The following is an 18,344-nucleotide window of genomic DNA, read 5'->3' on the forward strand; positions in this document are numbered from 1 at the left end:
TCTGATCCAACAAATATTGAAGCCCAACAAAAGCCTCTTGGTGTCAGATGAACCACATGCTGAGAGTCCTGGTGGGTTTGGATCAAGGCACTCAGGACTTGCCCCCATTCTCTGCCCCATGGCAGCAAAAAAGGTGGTGGGTAAGTGAATCCCAATTTTTTTCCAAAGGTATGACCCCTGCTTCCCTTTTCTGCCCAAAGGCACAAGAAGATGTTCAGAGTATGGCACTGACATGGTTATTACACTTAGGAAAAGCAAGCCCAGCTAAAGGCAATGGAATCAGACATCACAAATAAAGGCAGAAGACCCTTTTATTTCGCATAGACAAAATGCAAAGAGTGTCTCATTAAATTAATATCAAAAAAAGCCCCCAAATCAATCTCCTCACTCCACTGACATCACTCATCCTAATTAACAACAAAAAAAAGAACAATCAAGGACCCATTTTCTAATTAGAAAAAAAAAAAGTGCAAACATGACAAAAGACTTTTTGTTTTTCCAAATCAATGTTCCTGTTGAATTCACAAATAGGGTGATTTTTTTTTTTGTGACTTTTTTTTTTCCCTTTTAAATCTTGTCTGATGGAACTTCCAGTTAAAATGTTTTAGTTAAGTCTCCATGCACTTCGTAGAAAATCAGTAAAAACACAAACGCTTGTGAAGATCAGAAAACTGGACTCTTTTACCCAAAAATTCAGATGTCCAGTCGGATGAAGCTCACACTCAGACAGAAAAAAAGCAAGAGAGTCTTTGCACTGTCTGTCGTTCATATTATTATTTTTTTTTTGTCAAATATTTTGGCAATCTTCTTCTTTAATTATAAATATTGGAATTCAATAAAAAAAAGGTAGCTTTCATTGGATTTGTTTGTTTGTTTGTTTGTTTCAGTGTAAATATTTACAGCCACTGTCCAGCCATGCTCTTTGTGTTATACCAGGGTGTAAGATTTTGCGTAGGGATTGTTTCCTTTCAAGTGGCCCCGGGAGTCCAGCAGGGATTCTTGGGAGCTGCTCATTTTTGCTGCCTGTCCCAGCTCAGCTCCTTCTCGCTGAGGTAACGTTGCCACAGCACCAGGTTGCCATGACTGAACATCCCTCGTGGAGGATGTCTCCATGGGGATCGGCTCCAGGACGGTGGGGCGCTTCAAGGTCCGGCTTTTCTGGGGCTCCAAGCAGGCTTGGCCCAAACCCAGGTCTCTGCTCGTGCCCTGCACGCCACGGTTCAATAAAAAGTCCATCCTAAGGTAGGGTGGCAAATGCATGAGATCACCTGGGGAGGCAAAAGGGGAAAATAAGACTTTATTTATAAACATACGTTGTGTTTTCGCTCATTTGGACGGGGGAGCCAAGCAAAGTGGAGGGTTTGTGATCAACCCAACTGCAGCATTTATAATGGACACGTTGATTTTCAGCCATTCACTATGCTAGGATCATCCAGAATCATGCACCAACACACTCCTTTTGGGCACATCCATAAGAATTCACTATTAATATTTGTTTCCACGATAGAATGACGACAACGAGGAGTGCGACGCACTTTACGGGCACTCAAGGCAGGACGAAGATAAAACTGAAAAGACCAGGAGGTTTTTTTCTCAAAATCCTAAAAAAAAGGCCTTGGTTTTCATTTTCGTGAAGGCTCAGTACATTTCTATTTCTTGTTTTCCATTTTAAATGGGAACCTTCACAATTCCAATTAATGGCCTCCAATCTTGAGTGGAATGACTAAAATGTTTAAAATGGATGCAAGAGTGAGCGTTAAGGCCATAGTCTTAATGGGATTGCTGAATAACACAGAAACATTCCTGTCCTGAATATACCCATATTTAACTGCCAACCATCATCACTGGGTCTAAATCACCAATGATTTTTTACCACTGTGACCACCAATGTGCTGCTGTTTTTGTGGCAGCAAAATGCGCTGGGGCACCCGAGCCTCTGCATCAGCCTTTCTTTCTGTTCTGTATTGTCAAGAAAACCTCTTATTTGTTATTTTCCCCTGATTCCTGGGCCTGTTAGGTATTCATAATGTTCCTTCAAGGAAATGAGAGGTAATCAGGCACGTAATGACATTCCCCTCTAAAAATATGTGATGGTATAACCTCATGTATGTATGAAAAAAAAAAGGAAACAGTTAAAGGAGCATTCAAGAAGAGTATTCCCCCTTCTTTGCAGACCTCTGCAGGTGTGTAGCTTCTTTTTTTTTTATGGCAGACATCAAACCCACAGTCTCATCTACAGATGGGATGCATCCTGAATGTTTAAAGTCAGAGACTCTTGGCACCTGAGCCTACATGAGCTATTTACAGCAGCAGAAATTAAGGCTGACCTGTGCCAGTGGCATAAACAATAGAGCAGGAAAGCATTTCTTCATAATAAAACAATGCATAACAGTTGCATTTTTCCTAACCCAGATAAAAGCTGTCTGATGACCTAAAATAAAACAGGCCCTTTGCTTTCTCACGTAAGTCAAGGCACTGCAAGTCTTACCTAAAAGACCAACAGCATCTGCTCCATCCATAATTTCAGGTCACAGGCAATTGCTGAGCAGTTACATTTGGACAGAATCCCTGTTTATTCCTATAGAAATCCCCAAGCACTGTCTGACACCATAAGCTTTATTCTGGCTCCATCTCCAACACAGACACACGACACACATTTTTTGACCCCCATGGAGTAAGATGTGAGTATCTCAAGATTGGGCTCACATGCACCTTGGCAACATCTAGGTAGGGTTGGAGAGAGAGGGGAGGTTTATACTTATAATCCCACTGATTGCCACTTGAAAAATGAATTGTGTTAACTTTAATTGGGTTTATTTACCTTATTCTCCTACGTTACCTTTCATGCCGGACACATTGTGCATATGAGGCTCATTTCAGCTGCTACAGAAACGTACCTGCTGCTGGGGTAAAGTACAGCAGGTGCAGAGAGGCACCAAATCACTCCAGTTCTTCACAGGCATTGAGCTGAGCTGCCTGTGGATACATCTGTGCTGCCCAACACCTTCCCTGTCCCCTTGGAACCCAGAAACCCATCCCCTGGTCACCCACGCTGCACCTCAGTTCCTTACTTCTGCATTCCCTTTTAGCCCAAGTCCTTCCAAAATGCAGTTTGCTCCGAAGACCATTCCCTGTGGGCTGCAGGGAGGAGACAGCCTGGATGAGAAATGCTCATATCACTTGCTCCCTGGGGCTGTATCTGGGGCAGCATCCCGGTATCCTAAATAAGGAGCCCTGTTCCTCCCCACCCCTCCCCAGTGGGGGAGAGAGGCAGGAGTGTAGGAGTGAGTGATGCTGCCCCATGGACCTGTCTCTGCCCACTGTCAAGTTTGTTGAGGGCCTTGATTTGGCTGCCTCAGGGGTGGGTTTTCACTGGCAGGTCCCAGAGAAGGTGGGCAGCAAAATGCACCTCTGACATGGCAACAGCCGTGTGAAAACTTTGTGACTAATTATAGTGCCAAAGTAATACCTTCCCCCTTGTCAGGGATGCTTAGAGACTGCTGGGGTCAGAAAGGGGGGTTTCTCCAGCAATCGCATGCTAAATAGGGGTCTCTCAGCCCAAGAAGAAGAGGACTAATTTTCTAGGTTGAATCTGATCCTGGAGGCAGGATGGGAGAGCTGGGGGTGTTCTTGTGGAGAAGAGAAGGCTCTGGGGAAACCTTAGAACCTGTTCCAATGCCTCAGGGGGGCTACAAGAGAGCTGGAGGTGGACTTTTCACAAGAACATGGAGTGATAGGATAAGGAGTAATGGGTTTAAACTGAAGGAGGGTAGTGTTAGATCAGATTTTAGGAAGAAATTCTTCCCTGTGAGGGTGGTGAGGTCCTGGCACAGGTTGCCCAGAGAAGCTGTGGCTGCCCCATCCCTGGAATTGTCCAAGGCCAGGTTGGACAGGGCTTGGAGCAACCTGGGCTAATGGAAGGTGTCCCTGCCCATGGCAGGGGGTGGCACTGTATGATCTTTAACTTCCCTTCCAACCCAAACCATTCCATGATTCTATTTCCCACCACAATCAGCCTTTTCCCAAAGCTGTCTGTCGCCCCAACACCATTTTTGACGAGTTGGTGCCAGGCAGCACAACACCCACTGCCTCGTTAACACCTGCCAGGTCCTTTCACACCCATTCCCTCTTCCTACTGCATGTTCTGCTTTCCGTTTGACTCTCTGGGAAGGAGCTGGAGCGGAGCAGCAGCCGGAGCACGGCTCATTGGCAGTTCCCTGTGGATACCTTGGAGAGCTGCTCCTGTGTCTTACACATTTCCACTTCTTCAGAGCAATGGGTTTGAGTGGACTATAAAATATGAGCGTTGAACCTTGCAGAGATGGAGATTCGTTTTCAAGCTGCTGTCTAGACATTTCTCATGTGTATTTAGGAGCTTCAGGCTATGTGAAAAAGACCATTTACCCCTCCTCCTTAAATCTACATAAGAAAGCACAGTCAATAATCTCTGTAAACAATATGCAGTCATTTCATTGTAATTTTCTAAATGTCTGGGGGCAAAGTTCCAACAGGATTGCAGTAATGAGAAGCCACAGAGTGTAACTTGCTCTCCAAAGCTGGGTGCTGGAAGCACATGGCTTACACAGAGCCCTCATTATTTGATGTGATGTACACATTTTCCCATCACAAGAAGTGCCACTGCTCCTTCTTATCCACGAGAAGGGTCTTTCCCTGCAACTGCTCGTAAAACAAAGCACATTATTAAAATCAGCGGCAAAGAAAAATTTGGAGAATGGAAACTTTTTTCTTCTCTGCTTGGATTGAAACGGCCTCACAGGATAAAAAAAAAAAAAAAAAAGGTCTTTGATTTATAAGAACTAATGGGTTTCTGACTTGAAAACACAGTCTTTGAAATATAACCGCAGGGGTTCACTTTTGCCTTTCCTACATCAATTTTGAAGGTACTTTTGAGCAGAATAAAAGCTTCTTGCTGTATCTGTGGAGCTGCTTGGAAAGACCTTGGTTCCTATCCTCTGGACACAACAGTGGAGACATTTTTTTTTTTTTTTTTGTTTCCTGCTATTCATCTGAATGGTGTTTTTTTCAGGGAAAGCATATGAAGTTTCAGGATGGTTCATTGCCTTTGATGCTCTAATTACCTCTTTTCAGCTGTGTGTGTGCCTTATTAGTAATGAAAGCAAACCTTTCAAGTGCATGAGCACTGCAAACGAGCATGTTTAATAATTCATGCATTTTGGCTTAATTAGTACAAAAGACATTCTAAAACTATAGTTTTCTGGTGCATTTTTAAAAAAAATGAGGTTTGGACTGGATGATCTCCAGAGGTCCCTTCCAACCCCAACCTTTCTGTGATTCCGAGATTTTTAAAAAGGGAAATTTGCTGTATTAGAACCCTGAGTCTGTAGAGAAATGATAAACATTCAGTCAAATCTGAATGCAGCAATTTAAGCCAGAGCTACCTCAGTCTGGTTTTTTCTGAGTGCCAACCCTCTAATGAATTATTTAGTATAGAACATTTAAGAAAATGTTGGCTCAAATAAATATTTGTAAACAAATGCTAAAAATAACTTACTATGATATTTACCATAAGCAACATATTCTACCATTTTCTGAGTTAATGCAGCACTGGGCAATAAATACTTCCCTTCATTTCAGTACAACTAAGCTAATATAAAACAAGTTTTGTAAAAAAAAAAAAAAAGACATTTTTAGCCTTATTCTAGAGGTCAACTTCAGGTATGGGCAAGGTTGGGATGAATTTGACAGGCTACATGGAGGGAAAAATATCACTGCTCAACTTTTCTTGGATTTTCTTCAAGGTATCTGTCTTGTCTGCAGAACTAAAACTCCTTTCTCCCAAAAGATTTACCTCATTCCTCTCTCAAATGCCAGAGAGCTTGTATGGTTTTTTTTCTTTCATCTCTTCAGAAAAAAAAATCTAAGGATTTGTGCTATTTTCAAATACACAGATCATCCCAGACTGCAAAAAAGAGGCTCTTACCAAGTTTTTACATGATAGCTCTGTGCATTTTCTCATGAATCATAACCTCCACTAAAGCAAAAGCAATTTATCTTCACAACACTCCAGCACAGCCTGATGGTTTTCAAGTTTTGGTTGCCATGTGAAGGAAATTCCGTGCTATTTGAAGCATTATTTTTGAGAATTTTGTAAAGTAGGGCTGGTGACTATGACAGGATATTCTATTTAACAAAGGTAAAATGAGACGGGTTGAGTAGGGCTTTCACACATCTCACTTCAACAGGTGAGTGGGCAAAAAAAAGCTCTCAGAGATCTCCCTGGAATGATCCCACGGGATCAGAAATCATGCCAGAGTTGAATCCATACAGCTCTGTTGGCACAGGTGAGGTGCTGATGTAGTTTTGCGGGTTTGGGACCTGAGCATGACCTTGTGTAGTGCTGGGGGTGTTCAAGGGCTGGTGAAGCTGGAATGCCACTATGTTGGGAATCTCTTGGCTTGCCCTGACTTTGGAAGGGGAGACATTGGTGGGATGTTGTGTTTTCCTTTGAAAGGAAGCAAATGAGACAGAGCTGCTGACAAATAGCTTTAAGTCCTGGTTTATGCGGATTAAAAAATTATGTGGGTTTTTCCAGCTCACTTGCACAGTAACTAAATCAGTTTGCTGCTGCTCACAGGCTGTTCTTCAGGACAAAGGCTGCCTATAAGAAAAACTTGCACTAGAAACAAGGAAAGAGAGGAGGGTTTGCAAGGCCAAGGTGAGAGGCTGGATGAAAAAAAAAAAAGAGCATAAGTGATGTTCAGAGGTGTTTGTCCCGTCAAAACCTGACACACCATTAAAAGTGAGCAGGCAAAGCTTTCTTAGACAGCAGCAGCTTGATCTGCAGCCAGACTGATAGCAGCACAATAACATTCCTTACAATTGCTGCTGTCAGTGTTTGAAACCTGCTGGTGCTCCCTCTCTGTCCATCTCCTGCCCGTGTATCCTGCACTGATCCCGCAGAGCATTCCGCACTGCGCCGCAACCATTCCCACACCAACAGGCTGAGAGTCAGCCCTGCCGGCTCCCAGCACGCTGCAACACCAGGTATAAATACTCCTAATGAGCAATAAAGCCAATTATGTGGTTACTTTGATCCTGTGTCCTGCTCAGCCAAGCAGGGAGGGGTAAAGACAATCAGTCCTGCACCTCCTTGCTCGGCTGATATCAGGATCTGTTCAATGTGAGACTGCCTCCCCAGAGGTTTTTGTTTGCTAATTATTATTTTCTGACAAATGTTGCTGTAAAATGCCACAAGTGAACAGCAAAAAAGGATGCTTTGAATGACAGGGCTCCACTCTCTAGAGGCATTATTGATCAGTAATGGAAATGGAGGGGAAATTTTCCACATGGAAATTACTGACAGGGCAAACGAATGGAAACAGGAGCACACCATTACTAGCACATTCAGGAGCTCACAGACTCCTTCTGAGCCCACTTTTTCAAGACAAAAAGTGGATTTAATGATTCTCTGAGGTGATCCAGAATAAATGGCAAAAGGTCTGAGTGCTCCTTAAATTACAGTCTTAGGAGCAGGCGAGCAGCAGAAGGGAAAAGGAAGGAGGGAGAGGGCAGGGCAGAGCTTCCTCATTAGTGAAAATGCTGCTGCGAGAGCAGGCACAGGGTCTTCCCTTCCCCAGAGTAGCTTCAACCTCTGCTCAGCTGCCCAAGAAAAATGATTGAAGTGCTCAGCGTTTGGGGGACACTTTTAAACTGACTGAATGGATGTTGTTGGACAAGGCCAACGGGGTGTCTGGATCCATTCCAGCTGCCAACCTGCCCTTCAGGGCTCTGTTACACCATCACATCTCCTGGGCTTCTCACTGTGTTTCTGCAGACAGCAAAACACCCCATCTTTATGCTGTTTATATTTGTGATCATCTAAATAGGAAACAGGTGAAAAGTGTTAGAAAAATAGCCAAATTTCCCATCTCTAGATGGAGAAAACAGAATTCCCCATCATCCCTGCAGGGCTTTATAACTGGCATTTTTCTCTGTGAAAACTGCACCTCCACAGATAATTTGGAGATCTTTAACACCTAGTTAAATGCTGCACATTGCAGTCTGCTAAAAGTGGCATTTTCATGTAAATATTCAAAATACCAGCTGTGTTTCTCAACAAAAAAATAAACCCAACAGTTGCTGTTGACTGCAATCCTTGGAGTTATCTCTTAAGAAACACCAGGATATCAGTGAAACTGTAGTTCCGGAGCCAAATTTGCTACTGCTATAAATCAGTGGCTATATTGATTTCAGCAAGACTATAAATTGATTTATACTTACTGGAGATTAGGTTTAAGTGACTGAAAATGAGGATTCCAACTAATGTGGACTTTTTTCAAAGGTGATTCATTTTGTCATTTAGAGTTAAACCTTCCGATTCCAAGAAAAAGTCTTTTGATCCAAGTGTCTTAAAGCAAAAGCATGGCTGCTGTAGTTTAACTGAGGACATACAGCTGAACTACATCAACACAACAGTCTGTGCACCTGTCTGACTGCATAGCAGGAGGCTTGATTATCACTTTGTTGCCTATTCCTGAAAGGTTCAATGAAACAGGAACTGAAGCGCGGTTTTGGTTTGTATTTCTCTCAGCAGAACTTTGGTCTTTTAATTTAGTTCTGCACTTTCAGAAGATCTGTCAGATGCTTTGTACCTTTCAGAAGTAACTTCAAGGAGCGGTGACGTATTTTTAAAGGCCTCTCTGCCACTGAGATAGATTTAGACCCTATGGATCTGCCATGTGGATGCTCGGCCTCACACGGCCGGGGCACCTGCAGTACCGATGCCCTCCTGTTTCGATTTAATGTGATGCCTAAGTTATAAAAACATGTAAAAGGGGCCTCACGCTGTGAATCAATACACGCTCCAGAGCTAAAGTCAGCAAATTTGTCAATAAATAATGAAATGATGATAGAAAAGTGAAGTCCGGGAGCGCTGCTTTTCCGCCTCGGCCTTGTCACGCAAGCGGCCTCATGCATTTTTAAGGATGCTCTGAGACAGCACTCTCCTGCCCGCTGGCTGGGAAAACTCGGAAAACCAGGCTGGAGCCCTGGCTCAGGTGACCCTGGTTAGCAAAGCTGGAGTTTTAAAACTCATCTGCTGCTCCTGGATGCAGCGAACAGAAACTGTTCAATTATACAGCACTTCAGCCGAGGGTTAAATCGATCGCGGCTCCATGGAAACTGGCATCCCTCACAGGCTTATTCCTGGGATTAATTCCAGTTAAGAGACTGGATTTCAGCGGAGAGGATGGAGAGGTGAGGAGTCTGAAGCATATTTATGAAATCAGAACTGCGTTGACCTCAACAGGCTCTGGTCATACCCATGAATTCATGGATGAACCTGGCCATGCCAAGGAAACAGATAAGCCAAACACTCTCCTAACAGACACAGGGAGGTCAGGCTACAACAAGGAAACCAATATCAGCACTGCCCTGCTGCTCTGCTGAATTCATGGATGAACTGGTGCCACTGGGACTCCCTCCACATGTCCATCAGTTTGAGTCACCTGAGTGATGCTGATGAGGTGTATCATGGCATTTTTGTTAATTAATCCACCGAGACCAGAAGTTCTCACATTTGAATTAAGGATGCTGACACAAAAAGGTGAACAATACTAAAACACATCTGCTGTGCTTTAAAGGCCAGCCTATAAAGAAGCCCTTTCATGGATGGTAAGGACCATCACTACAGTCAGATGAAGAATGTACTGTTAAAACAAAAGTTGGTTTCTCTAGTAATATGATTTCCCACTTTAATTTCAAAAAATAGCACGAGCATGACCTTTCATGCAGGTAAGATTTGCTTTACATTTTCAGATGTCACAGTCTCAGTCCTCCTGTAGATCTCAGATTACATTCAGGTCCTCTTGTCACAGGGGAAATGAGCAGAGCCTGAAGCCACTTAAATCAGGAACGGCTGTAAATGACTACAAGGACCTTAAAGCAAGGCTAGATCAGTTCTTGTCTGCAGGAAACAACTGCTGCTGGTTACCTTGGGCTGTCTAAAAGCCCCCACAGAAATCACACACACTGTGTCTCAACACTGTGAAGGTGAAATTATTTGACATTTTCAAAATTAAAATGGCACAAGCAGGCAAAATCTAGTTTTTTATAGAACTGAGACTCTTAACTGAACTGCTCTAAGAATCTGGTGCTAATTGAAGCAGACATAGCATCTTTGGTTTGATTTGCTGGTGGTTTTAGAAATTTAATAGTGAAGTTATGACTGTAAGAACACAAAAGTAGCTGAAAAATACTGATAAATGTAATCCTTGCTTTAGGCATAAAACTCTCCACTAACTACAGTTCAATCAAATGCCTCCAGAGCTACAGAAAACAAGGGCAGTCTACTTTAATATCTGTAGCTTATGTATATATATATATAAGGACCACAAAGCAAATAATCAGCTTTAAAAAAACTAAATTAAATTCAGATTTTAAAAAATATCACTTTTAAGAGGAAAGATTTTGTTGGTAATCAAAAGATAGGACATGGGCATTCTTGAAAGGGGGCTTCCCTTAACATACAGCTTTTAGTCTATCACAAAGCAAAAAAAACCCCAACTTTCCACTATCCCAGGTTGCTCCAAGCCCCATCCAACCTGGCCTTGAACACTTTCAGGGATGGGGAACCCACAACTTCTCTGGGCAACCTGTTCCAGTGCCATCAATGACTTGAATTTAGCTTGCAGACATCTTGTATACTGCCTAAATTGGAATTTCCACATTACAATAGCTTTGTATGTATAACCAAAAAACCTATTTAAACTCAAGATTCACATCAATATATTTTTCCTTTCTGACCCAGTAATATTCTAGCTTTTGATCTGAACCTTTTTAAGCTCATTTTTCTTGCAAGGTTAAAAATCCTGCAGTGCGAACCTTCCCACCTGTAAACACACCAGAATAAAAATGCAAGCCAATGATTTCAAGTGTGTAGTCATGTCAAATTAAATGGAGAATTAAATGGTTTTCATCCCTGCAGAACATTCAGCTTCTCTCAGCTAAAGCAGAAAAAGCTCCTGATACTCCACAGAAATAAAACCTGAGACAAGATAAAGGCAATTTCCTCTCATCACTGATGTGCCATTTCTATGATAAGCAGCAAATGGCACAGTCTGTCTCTTTGTGACATGTTCCTAGTTTTCCAACAGTGTAGTAGAAAATAAAAAAAAGGTGTTCCAGGCACAGGAGAATTTAATATGGAAACATTAGAGGCGCTCATCCAGAGGAGTAAATTCAGAATATGTCACATAAACGTAAGCAAGTATACATAAAAGTTAACATACACATTAAGAGTGTTTACTACAGTTAAAAATGTAGGCAAGAAGGTTCTTTTTCTCCACTTACAACTGTTCTGCCTGTCTTGCTGTTTTTTCCACCTGCCTATTTTGATTTGCCTCCTTAAGTACTTCTCAAAACTGGACCTTGGTCTCCAATTGTGGAGTCAGGATGATGATTTTTTTGTTCTGTATACATGTTATATATAGTGGGTGTATACACATACACTTTTATTATATTTGTATATTTTCTATTCTAGATATATATAATAGAAAAAATATTCTATTTTATTTGAAAGCAGTGCAAGTGCAAAACTAAAAAAGAAAACAATCCATATCTTTGCCTTTACATACTTTACCACAGGATTTCTGAACAAAAAACAGGTCAAACATTGATTTCTCCGTATTGAAGAAACTCAGTTTTGGATCTGGAAACTGTGGAACTGTGCAACTGCACTTTCAGTCAATGCAGGATAATATAACAGGCATGGGAAAAGGAGGCTAAAGGTGAGCTGTGAAGAGTTCCAGCCTTTGCTGAATCCCCAGTGGTCGAATTCGTATGGGATCCAGTTACAGCCTCAGCCTGTAGAGCTCTGTCAGCAGCTTTCCAATAAAAAGCAAGTCTCCAAATACACTCCAATCACACTTGCCTGGATCAGAAGAGGGAAATCATCCCTTCACCCCTGAACTCATAGGTCAGTGGAAAAGAGTTCACATCTCAGGTTACAGGGCTGACATTGGAAAAACACTGTGCTTTCTATTACTGCGTGGCTCTTATTCCTCTTTTTGTGCTAAGCAGCTTATTTTTATCTGTAGTGACCGGAATGCTGGAAAAGAAGATTTGTTTCATGACTTGGGTGTTTAAAACAACATTTAGGCACTGCAGGTGATATCCAGACCGTATTTTAAGGGACCCTTGTAAATCATTATTTAATGAAGTGCTTGCATTCTGTAGATTAATACCTGTCTACACATCAAGACTTTGCTGTACAAGTCAACAGGATTAGCCAAAGCAGTGAGAAACTTGTAAATTGGGTCAAGAATCCTAATTTAAGGCATCTGAAATACTGAAAGAACTTGATCTTTCAGCAGAGCTGGAGAGGTTAAATCAGTGTTTTTCTCTAGTCAACATGCAGTGGGCTGAGGGCTCGACTCAAGCTTCTTGACTCAGGTGTCCAGCTGTTAAATCCCAAAGTGTCCAGACTTGGATACTGAGAGCTTGGCTCAGAGTAGGCCTGGCCTGGCCTTGGGCTGATGTTAAAAGGTGATATCTGCTGGACAAATCTCCTCTGGGATACTGGGAACAAGGAGAAGGGCTGGCAGACAGAGAGGATGGAGTTCTGCCCTCCCTCACCAACCACCAGTGCAAGGGCAGCAGGAGGGAAGTGCTTCCAGAGGAGCAGGGGCTCAGCAAAGGGCTGCTCCTGCCTTGCACAGGTTTAAGAACCCAGGAAAGCACTCAGGTTCCCTATGGAGCAGTGGGGTGTTCTTTCCATCTTTATGGATATGAAATCAGTCCTTAGAAAATCCTTTTTTTTTCCGAGCCTGCCTCTCTACAACTGCCTCTTCTCCTCACTCATGACCAGGTTTCTTTCCAATCTGGTTCCTTTCATCAGCTGAGAGTTTATAGAGGGAGTTTTGAGATAGAAAATCTCGTGGTTTAAATGGATTTTAAAATCCCCTCATCTGATATACCCAGTGAGTGATATCTTTTCTCTGGGACTGCATCTGAGATGCTTTACTCCCTCAGGGTCTGTATGTTATGATTTCCAAGCAGGCAAGGATGGACAAAATGAGCTTGCACTTGCTTTGAGACATCAGACAACTTTCTGCCTGGTCCAAGTCAAGCTAATGCTTAATATCATATATTTGAAGAGGTTCTTTTTACTGCTGATTAGCATAAGAGAAAAACATAACTGGGGGGTTGAGTTTTGCAGTACCCCTGTGGAAGGGAGGTTTCTGCAAATGGCAAGAGACCTGATAAAAATTTTTTAGATATTTTCTGTTCAAACACTGGTCAGATATTATTTCTTCCAAGCATGAACTCCATTGCCAAGTGATGCAATCAGAGGTCTGTCTACAAAAAAAATACATAAATAGCACTTGGGAAGCACAGAAATATCAAAACATTTCCCAGTTAATAGCTGTTCTTTTCTCAAGCACAATAATTTAGGAGGAAAGAGAAGGAAAAAACCCAACAGGCTTCTTGGCTTGAGGCTATTACTGAGATTTAAAATGATAATAATGGGAATCTATTTTTAATAAAGTGCTACTGCAATGTTTATTGCAGTTAAGAATAATTGTTGTGATAACTCAATTTGTGGTTATTATTTTTAAAACAGAAAAAAAGAAACATTACTATAAAACTCTTTGAACCTCCACAATTATCTTCCCTTTTTTTACTTTACAGACTCTTTGATGGCACAGTGGGAGGCAGGAAGAGAGTGCATTTCTTTCCAATTTCTGTCCCTCTTTAGAGGATGAAGGACTGACTCATTTGTCAACTTCTCAGATAAACTCTGAGTAACAATTGTTGAAATTTATGAATATTTATGTGAAAACTGCCTCAGTTTTGCTCTGGAAGGACCTACTATACTGTTGAGATGATTGTTCCATATTCCTGTTCCTCACGGAGCTGTTCTTTCTAACCAGACTTCTGGTTAGTGACAACTGTGGGGAGGAGAAGAGTCCTCCCAGTCCCAAACTTCTGGGAGTTTAGATGCTGAGAAAGATGCAATAATAACATACTGCCATCATTTTTATACCATGAAGAGTATTCACACTGCACAGAGGTTGAAAAGACCCACTTTTCTAAAGGATGTGATTTAGCCCACGGGTTTGAAATACTGCTGTGCTGTATTTTATTTACTACTTATTTATTTACTGCTTCAATTTTCTCCTTTAAAGTGCCTCCTGGGACACATGACTATTCATAGAGTCACAGAATGGTTTGGGTTGGAAGGGACCTTAAAGCTCATCCAGTTCCAACCCCCTGTCATGGGCAGGGGCACCTTCCTCTATCCCAGGTTCCTCCAAGCCCCGTCCAACCTGGCCTTGGACACTTCCACGGATGGGGCAGCCACAGCTTCTCTGTCAACCTGTTCTAATCTCATCTTTTCCCAAAAATCTACTTTTGGAGTTGCAAAGATCAGAACACAAGGACATGCCTTTCAAAACACTGAATGTAGGAATTAATTAAAAATATCTTACTTCCATGTTCCATTTCCTGTAGCTATGACTTTTGAAAAGTTTAAGAAAAGTGCAACTTCTGAAGTCTATTTTATTGAAGACTGTTTAATGACACCTTCTCTATAAAGTTTTGGCCTGGTGTCAGGACAATGATCCAGAAAACATCTGTAGGTGTTTGTACAGTCAACCAGAAGTAGCCTCATGTCTAGGAGAGCTGGTTGATATTCAAGGATCACCTCCTCCAAGCTCAGTGAGCACAAAAATGCCTGGAGCCCTGCATGGATGAACAAGGATCGCCTGGTGAAACTCAGGCACAAAGCAGGAGCACCCAAAAGGGTGAAAACAGGCACAGATAATCCAGAGAGAACACAAAGATACTGTCCAAACATGCAGAAATGTGGTTAAGAAGTTAAATCTGGCCAGGGAAGTCAAAGACAACAGGAAAGTCTTCTGTCTTCTGTAAGTTTATATATTGTCATTGTGAGTGACAGTAGGAAGGCCAGGGAAAATGTGGAAGAGTCTGGAGTGAGGAAGACCTACCCTTGTTGTACAAGGATCATGTCAAGGAGTATTTAAGCAACTGGATCCATGTAAATCCATGGACCTTGATGGAATGCACCTACAAGTGCTGAGGGAAATGGGAGATATCTTTGTGAGGCCACTCTCAATAATCTTTGATTGATTTTGGTGGTTGGGAGAAGTGTCTGAAGACTGGAAGAAATTAAATGTCAGTCCTGCCTTCAAGAAGGACAAGAAAGAGGATGCAGGAACCAACAAGCCACTCATCCTTATCTCCATCCCTGGGAAAGGGATGGAGCAGTTAATCCTGGAAACCATTTTTAGGCACATGAAGAACAAAAGTCAGCATGGATTCAGCAAGGGGAAGCCATGCTTGACCAACCTGATAACCTTATACAGTGATTGGCTTGGGAGATGAGTGGAAATCAGTAAATATTGTCTCCTGTGACTTCAGAAAGGCTTTTGACACTGTCTCCTGTAAGATCCTCATGAAGAAGCTGATGAATTACGGGAGAGAGGAGCAGATAACCAGGTGGATTGAAAACTGGGAGGCGTGGCTGACACACCAGAGGGTCATGGTGCCATCCAGAGGGACCTGGAAACGCTGGAGAAAGGGGACAAAACAAACCTCATAAAGATCAAAAATGGGAAGGGCACAGTCCTGCACTTAGGAAGGAACAACCCCAGTACATGCTGAGGGCCATCCAGCTGGGAAGAAGCTTTGCAGACCCTGGGGGTCCTGGTAGACATCAAGTTGAACATGAAGTGTTTGATCAGGAGACTTGACGATACAGGTACCACAGAATCCTATGGGAGGCTCAGGAAAACCAAGGGAACAATCAGTGACATGAGTTGGGGTGCCCTCAGAAACCCACAGGAAGGTCTTCTGAAGGCAAGACTCAGGTGATCCAACATTTTGCTTGCTCATACCAACACTTATGGGCAGGAAAAAGCTAAGAATTAATGCTCAGTCAGTTATGCTTGGCAAAGTCTTCACCAGTAAATTCCATCCTTACTTTTCTTGCGTAAAGTTGCAGCTTTGCCATGGGGTAAATTAGTTTCCAAATGTCCCATTTATCAACATAACTTTTTCTAACAGTCTTTCTGAGAGTGTCTTGTAAGTGCTGGGAGATAATTTGGAAAAACAAACATTACTTATTGCAAACTCTTGAACCTTTACTGCAACCCCAAGTTGCAACAGGAAGAGTTTGAAAAGCAAGGTCAGAAATTAGGAAGGAAGAGGAAGAAGTTATTGGAAGTGACATTGTCCAAGAAGGATTGAGTTGGCTGAGAAGAAAAGCAAAGCACCATGAAAACAGGTAAAAGTTATCTTGAAAGAAAAGGCTTACTTCAAGGAAAAATAAAGGTGTGCTGAAGCAGTTTTATCTCAAATGTTCTCATCTGCTGAATCTAAATACATTAGGTTCTTTTATTTCTTCTCTGTATTCTCAAATGCAGAATTAATTTGATTAATTGTATTTGAATTACTAATTACCCCTGGAGAATTTCTGAAGTGGTGGGTGAAAGAAGAAAGATGCCCAGTAAGTCTTTCCTCACTGATTTGAACACTAAAATATTGTTCTGTCTGCTACTCTTGAAAATTCTTTCAGTCCATGTGTTTTGTTTGAAGCCCTTCCTAAAGTGACTTTTAATAATGTGTTAGTCAATATTTATGGGCCAACATTCAAGCTGCTCCACTGGAACACTCAAGTTTTTTTTCCAAGGTAATGAAGCTAATTATTAATTTTATAATATATTTCAATTCCTTACTGCAAAGGAAAGCTAAAGGTAATCAAGAAAAGTAAGTAAAAAAATAAAGCCATTAAAACTAACAGAGATAAACATGACTACAAGTCTGTAAATCACTAAAGGAGCTCTAAAGATGTTCCAAACCTGGAAGTTTTTAACTCAAGCACAGGGACTAAGTTTTGGTGCTATCTGCCCTCAAGAAAATCATCTTTATATGGAATATATTAGAATACTTCCAAATACTAAATATGCATAAATGATGTATTTGGAACATGAAAGAAGAGATATTTGTTAAAGAAATGATAAAAAATATTTGTTGACTGACTGGGAGGAAAGAGCTGCAATTTTGACTTAGCTGTGAATGCAGATGCTTCCCTTTAGCAGAGCAGGAATAAATATTTATCTTCCTTCTTTCGAGTTAGAAATGAAAAGTATTTTTATCTTTATCTATTTCTACAGCTCCTGGGTTTGTGGTTCTACTCTGTGACTACACAGAAATCAGCAATTTCTCTCAATATTTTATTTCCTACTTTATTTTCCCTCTTATCTATCTGTGTGACACACTAATTTCCTGCCCTGAGTATTATAACTTTCTACCTTCTGCTTGGTCTTTTTCTTCCCACATTTTTCTTTGAGCTTTCTCTTGGTAAAAACCTTTATGCTTTCTTTTCAGTGTCAGGTCCTGCTTTTGAATGACTTTCCTGATACCACTGTCTACCTTCCATTCCTCTGCATTCACTGCTTTTCCTTTTATGGTGAATAATTAGGCAAAGACCATACATAGCTCAGTCATTACTCTTTTTTTACACAGATGACCACTACTGATTACTTCCTGTGTATATAAGTAACCCCACCCACACTGGCAAATGTATAAAATAAAATAAGATAAAAGGAAATAAAATACAAAATAAAATAAAATTAAATTAAAAAAAATAAAATAAAATAAACCGAATCATTTTTTCAGAAAGCACACAAACATAATTATGCCTTTTCCCCATTTGAATCCTCCTCCACAGTGTCACTTCATGTATCCTGTAACAAAGACTGATAAATCTTTTGAGAAGATTTTATGAAGTATTTGATCTCAGAGTATCACAAATAGTCTCCCTATGCTGTTGGGCACTGGGGGATCCCTTGAAACAGCATTTTTTGTGAAAGGGAAATTTGATTGAGCCCGATAGATGGATGACCCTCAGGCACCTTCAGTCAGTGAGAAGTTGGAGTGGGTTTAAATATATCTGAAGGTAGAAAGCTCCATATTCCTTGAGCTATTAATTTTCTCCATTTTTCATTCCTCCCTCCTTTTAGATATCCCTTGTTTGATATTAGGTGATGTCAAAGAGAGAGTGTAACAGCTCCAGGACATCACCAAAGGGTTATTACGTGTGTGACAAGCTACAAAGCAGAAGGGATGGTACAACTTCTACAATCTGTCTTTATGAACTGCTATGACAGTGAACTTTGCTCTCCAGCACGAAGCACTGCAGGGAGACACGTTTTATCAGTGGGTGGTTGGAGCTGGAGACGGGCAGATGGACCCACATATGGTCTTATTTATCCCAGAAGGGTCAACTGCCTGATGGCTGCAAGTGTAGAGGAGTGGATTTGATGGCTCAGACAGCTTCT

The 18,344-nt window shown here is 41.5% G+C and overlaps 1 protein-coding gene across 2 annotated transcripts in view; it reads right to left on the minus strand.

Moving 5' to 3' along the window:
• Positions 1-293: 293 nt before the first annotated feature.
• Positions 294-18,344, minus strand: part of DSCAM (DS cell adhesion molecule) — a 183,049-nt gene continuing 164,998 nt past the window's right edge. Inside the window, exon 30 of one of the 2 annotated variants that reach the window (XM_039388586.1) lies at positions 294-1,268. In XM_039388586.1, the coding sequence (XP_039244520.1) occupies positions 928-1,268 (341 nt within the window). In that variant the 3' untranslated portion in view covers positions 294-927. The remainder of the gene's footprint in view (positions 1,269-18,344) is intronic. The other variant, XM_039388588.1, reaches the window with a different exon arrangement.

Source organism: Pipra filicauda, unplaced genomic scaffold (genome assembly GCF_003945595.2).
Source record: "Pipra filicauda isolate LSUMZ 115617 unplaced genomic scaffold, ASM394559v2 scaffold668_size373222_pilon, whole genome shotgun sequence".
Taxonomy (NCBI): domain Eukaryota; kingdom Metazoa; phylum Chordata; class Aves; order Passeriformes; family Pipridae; genus Pipra; species Pipra filicauda.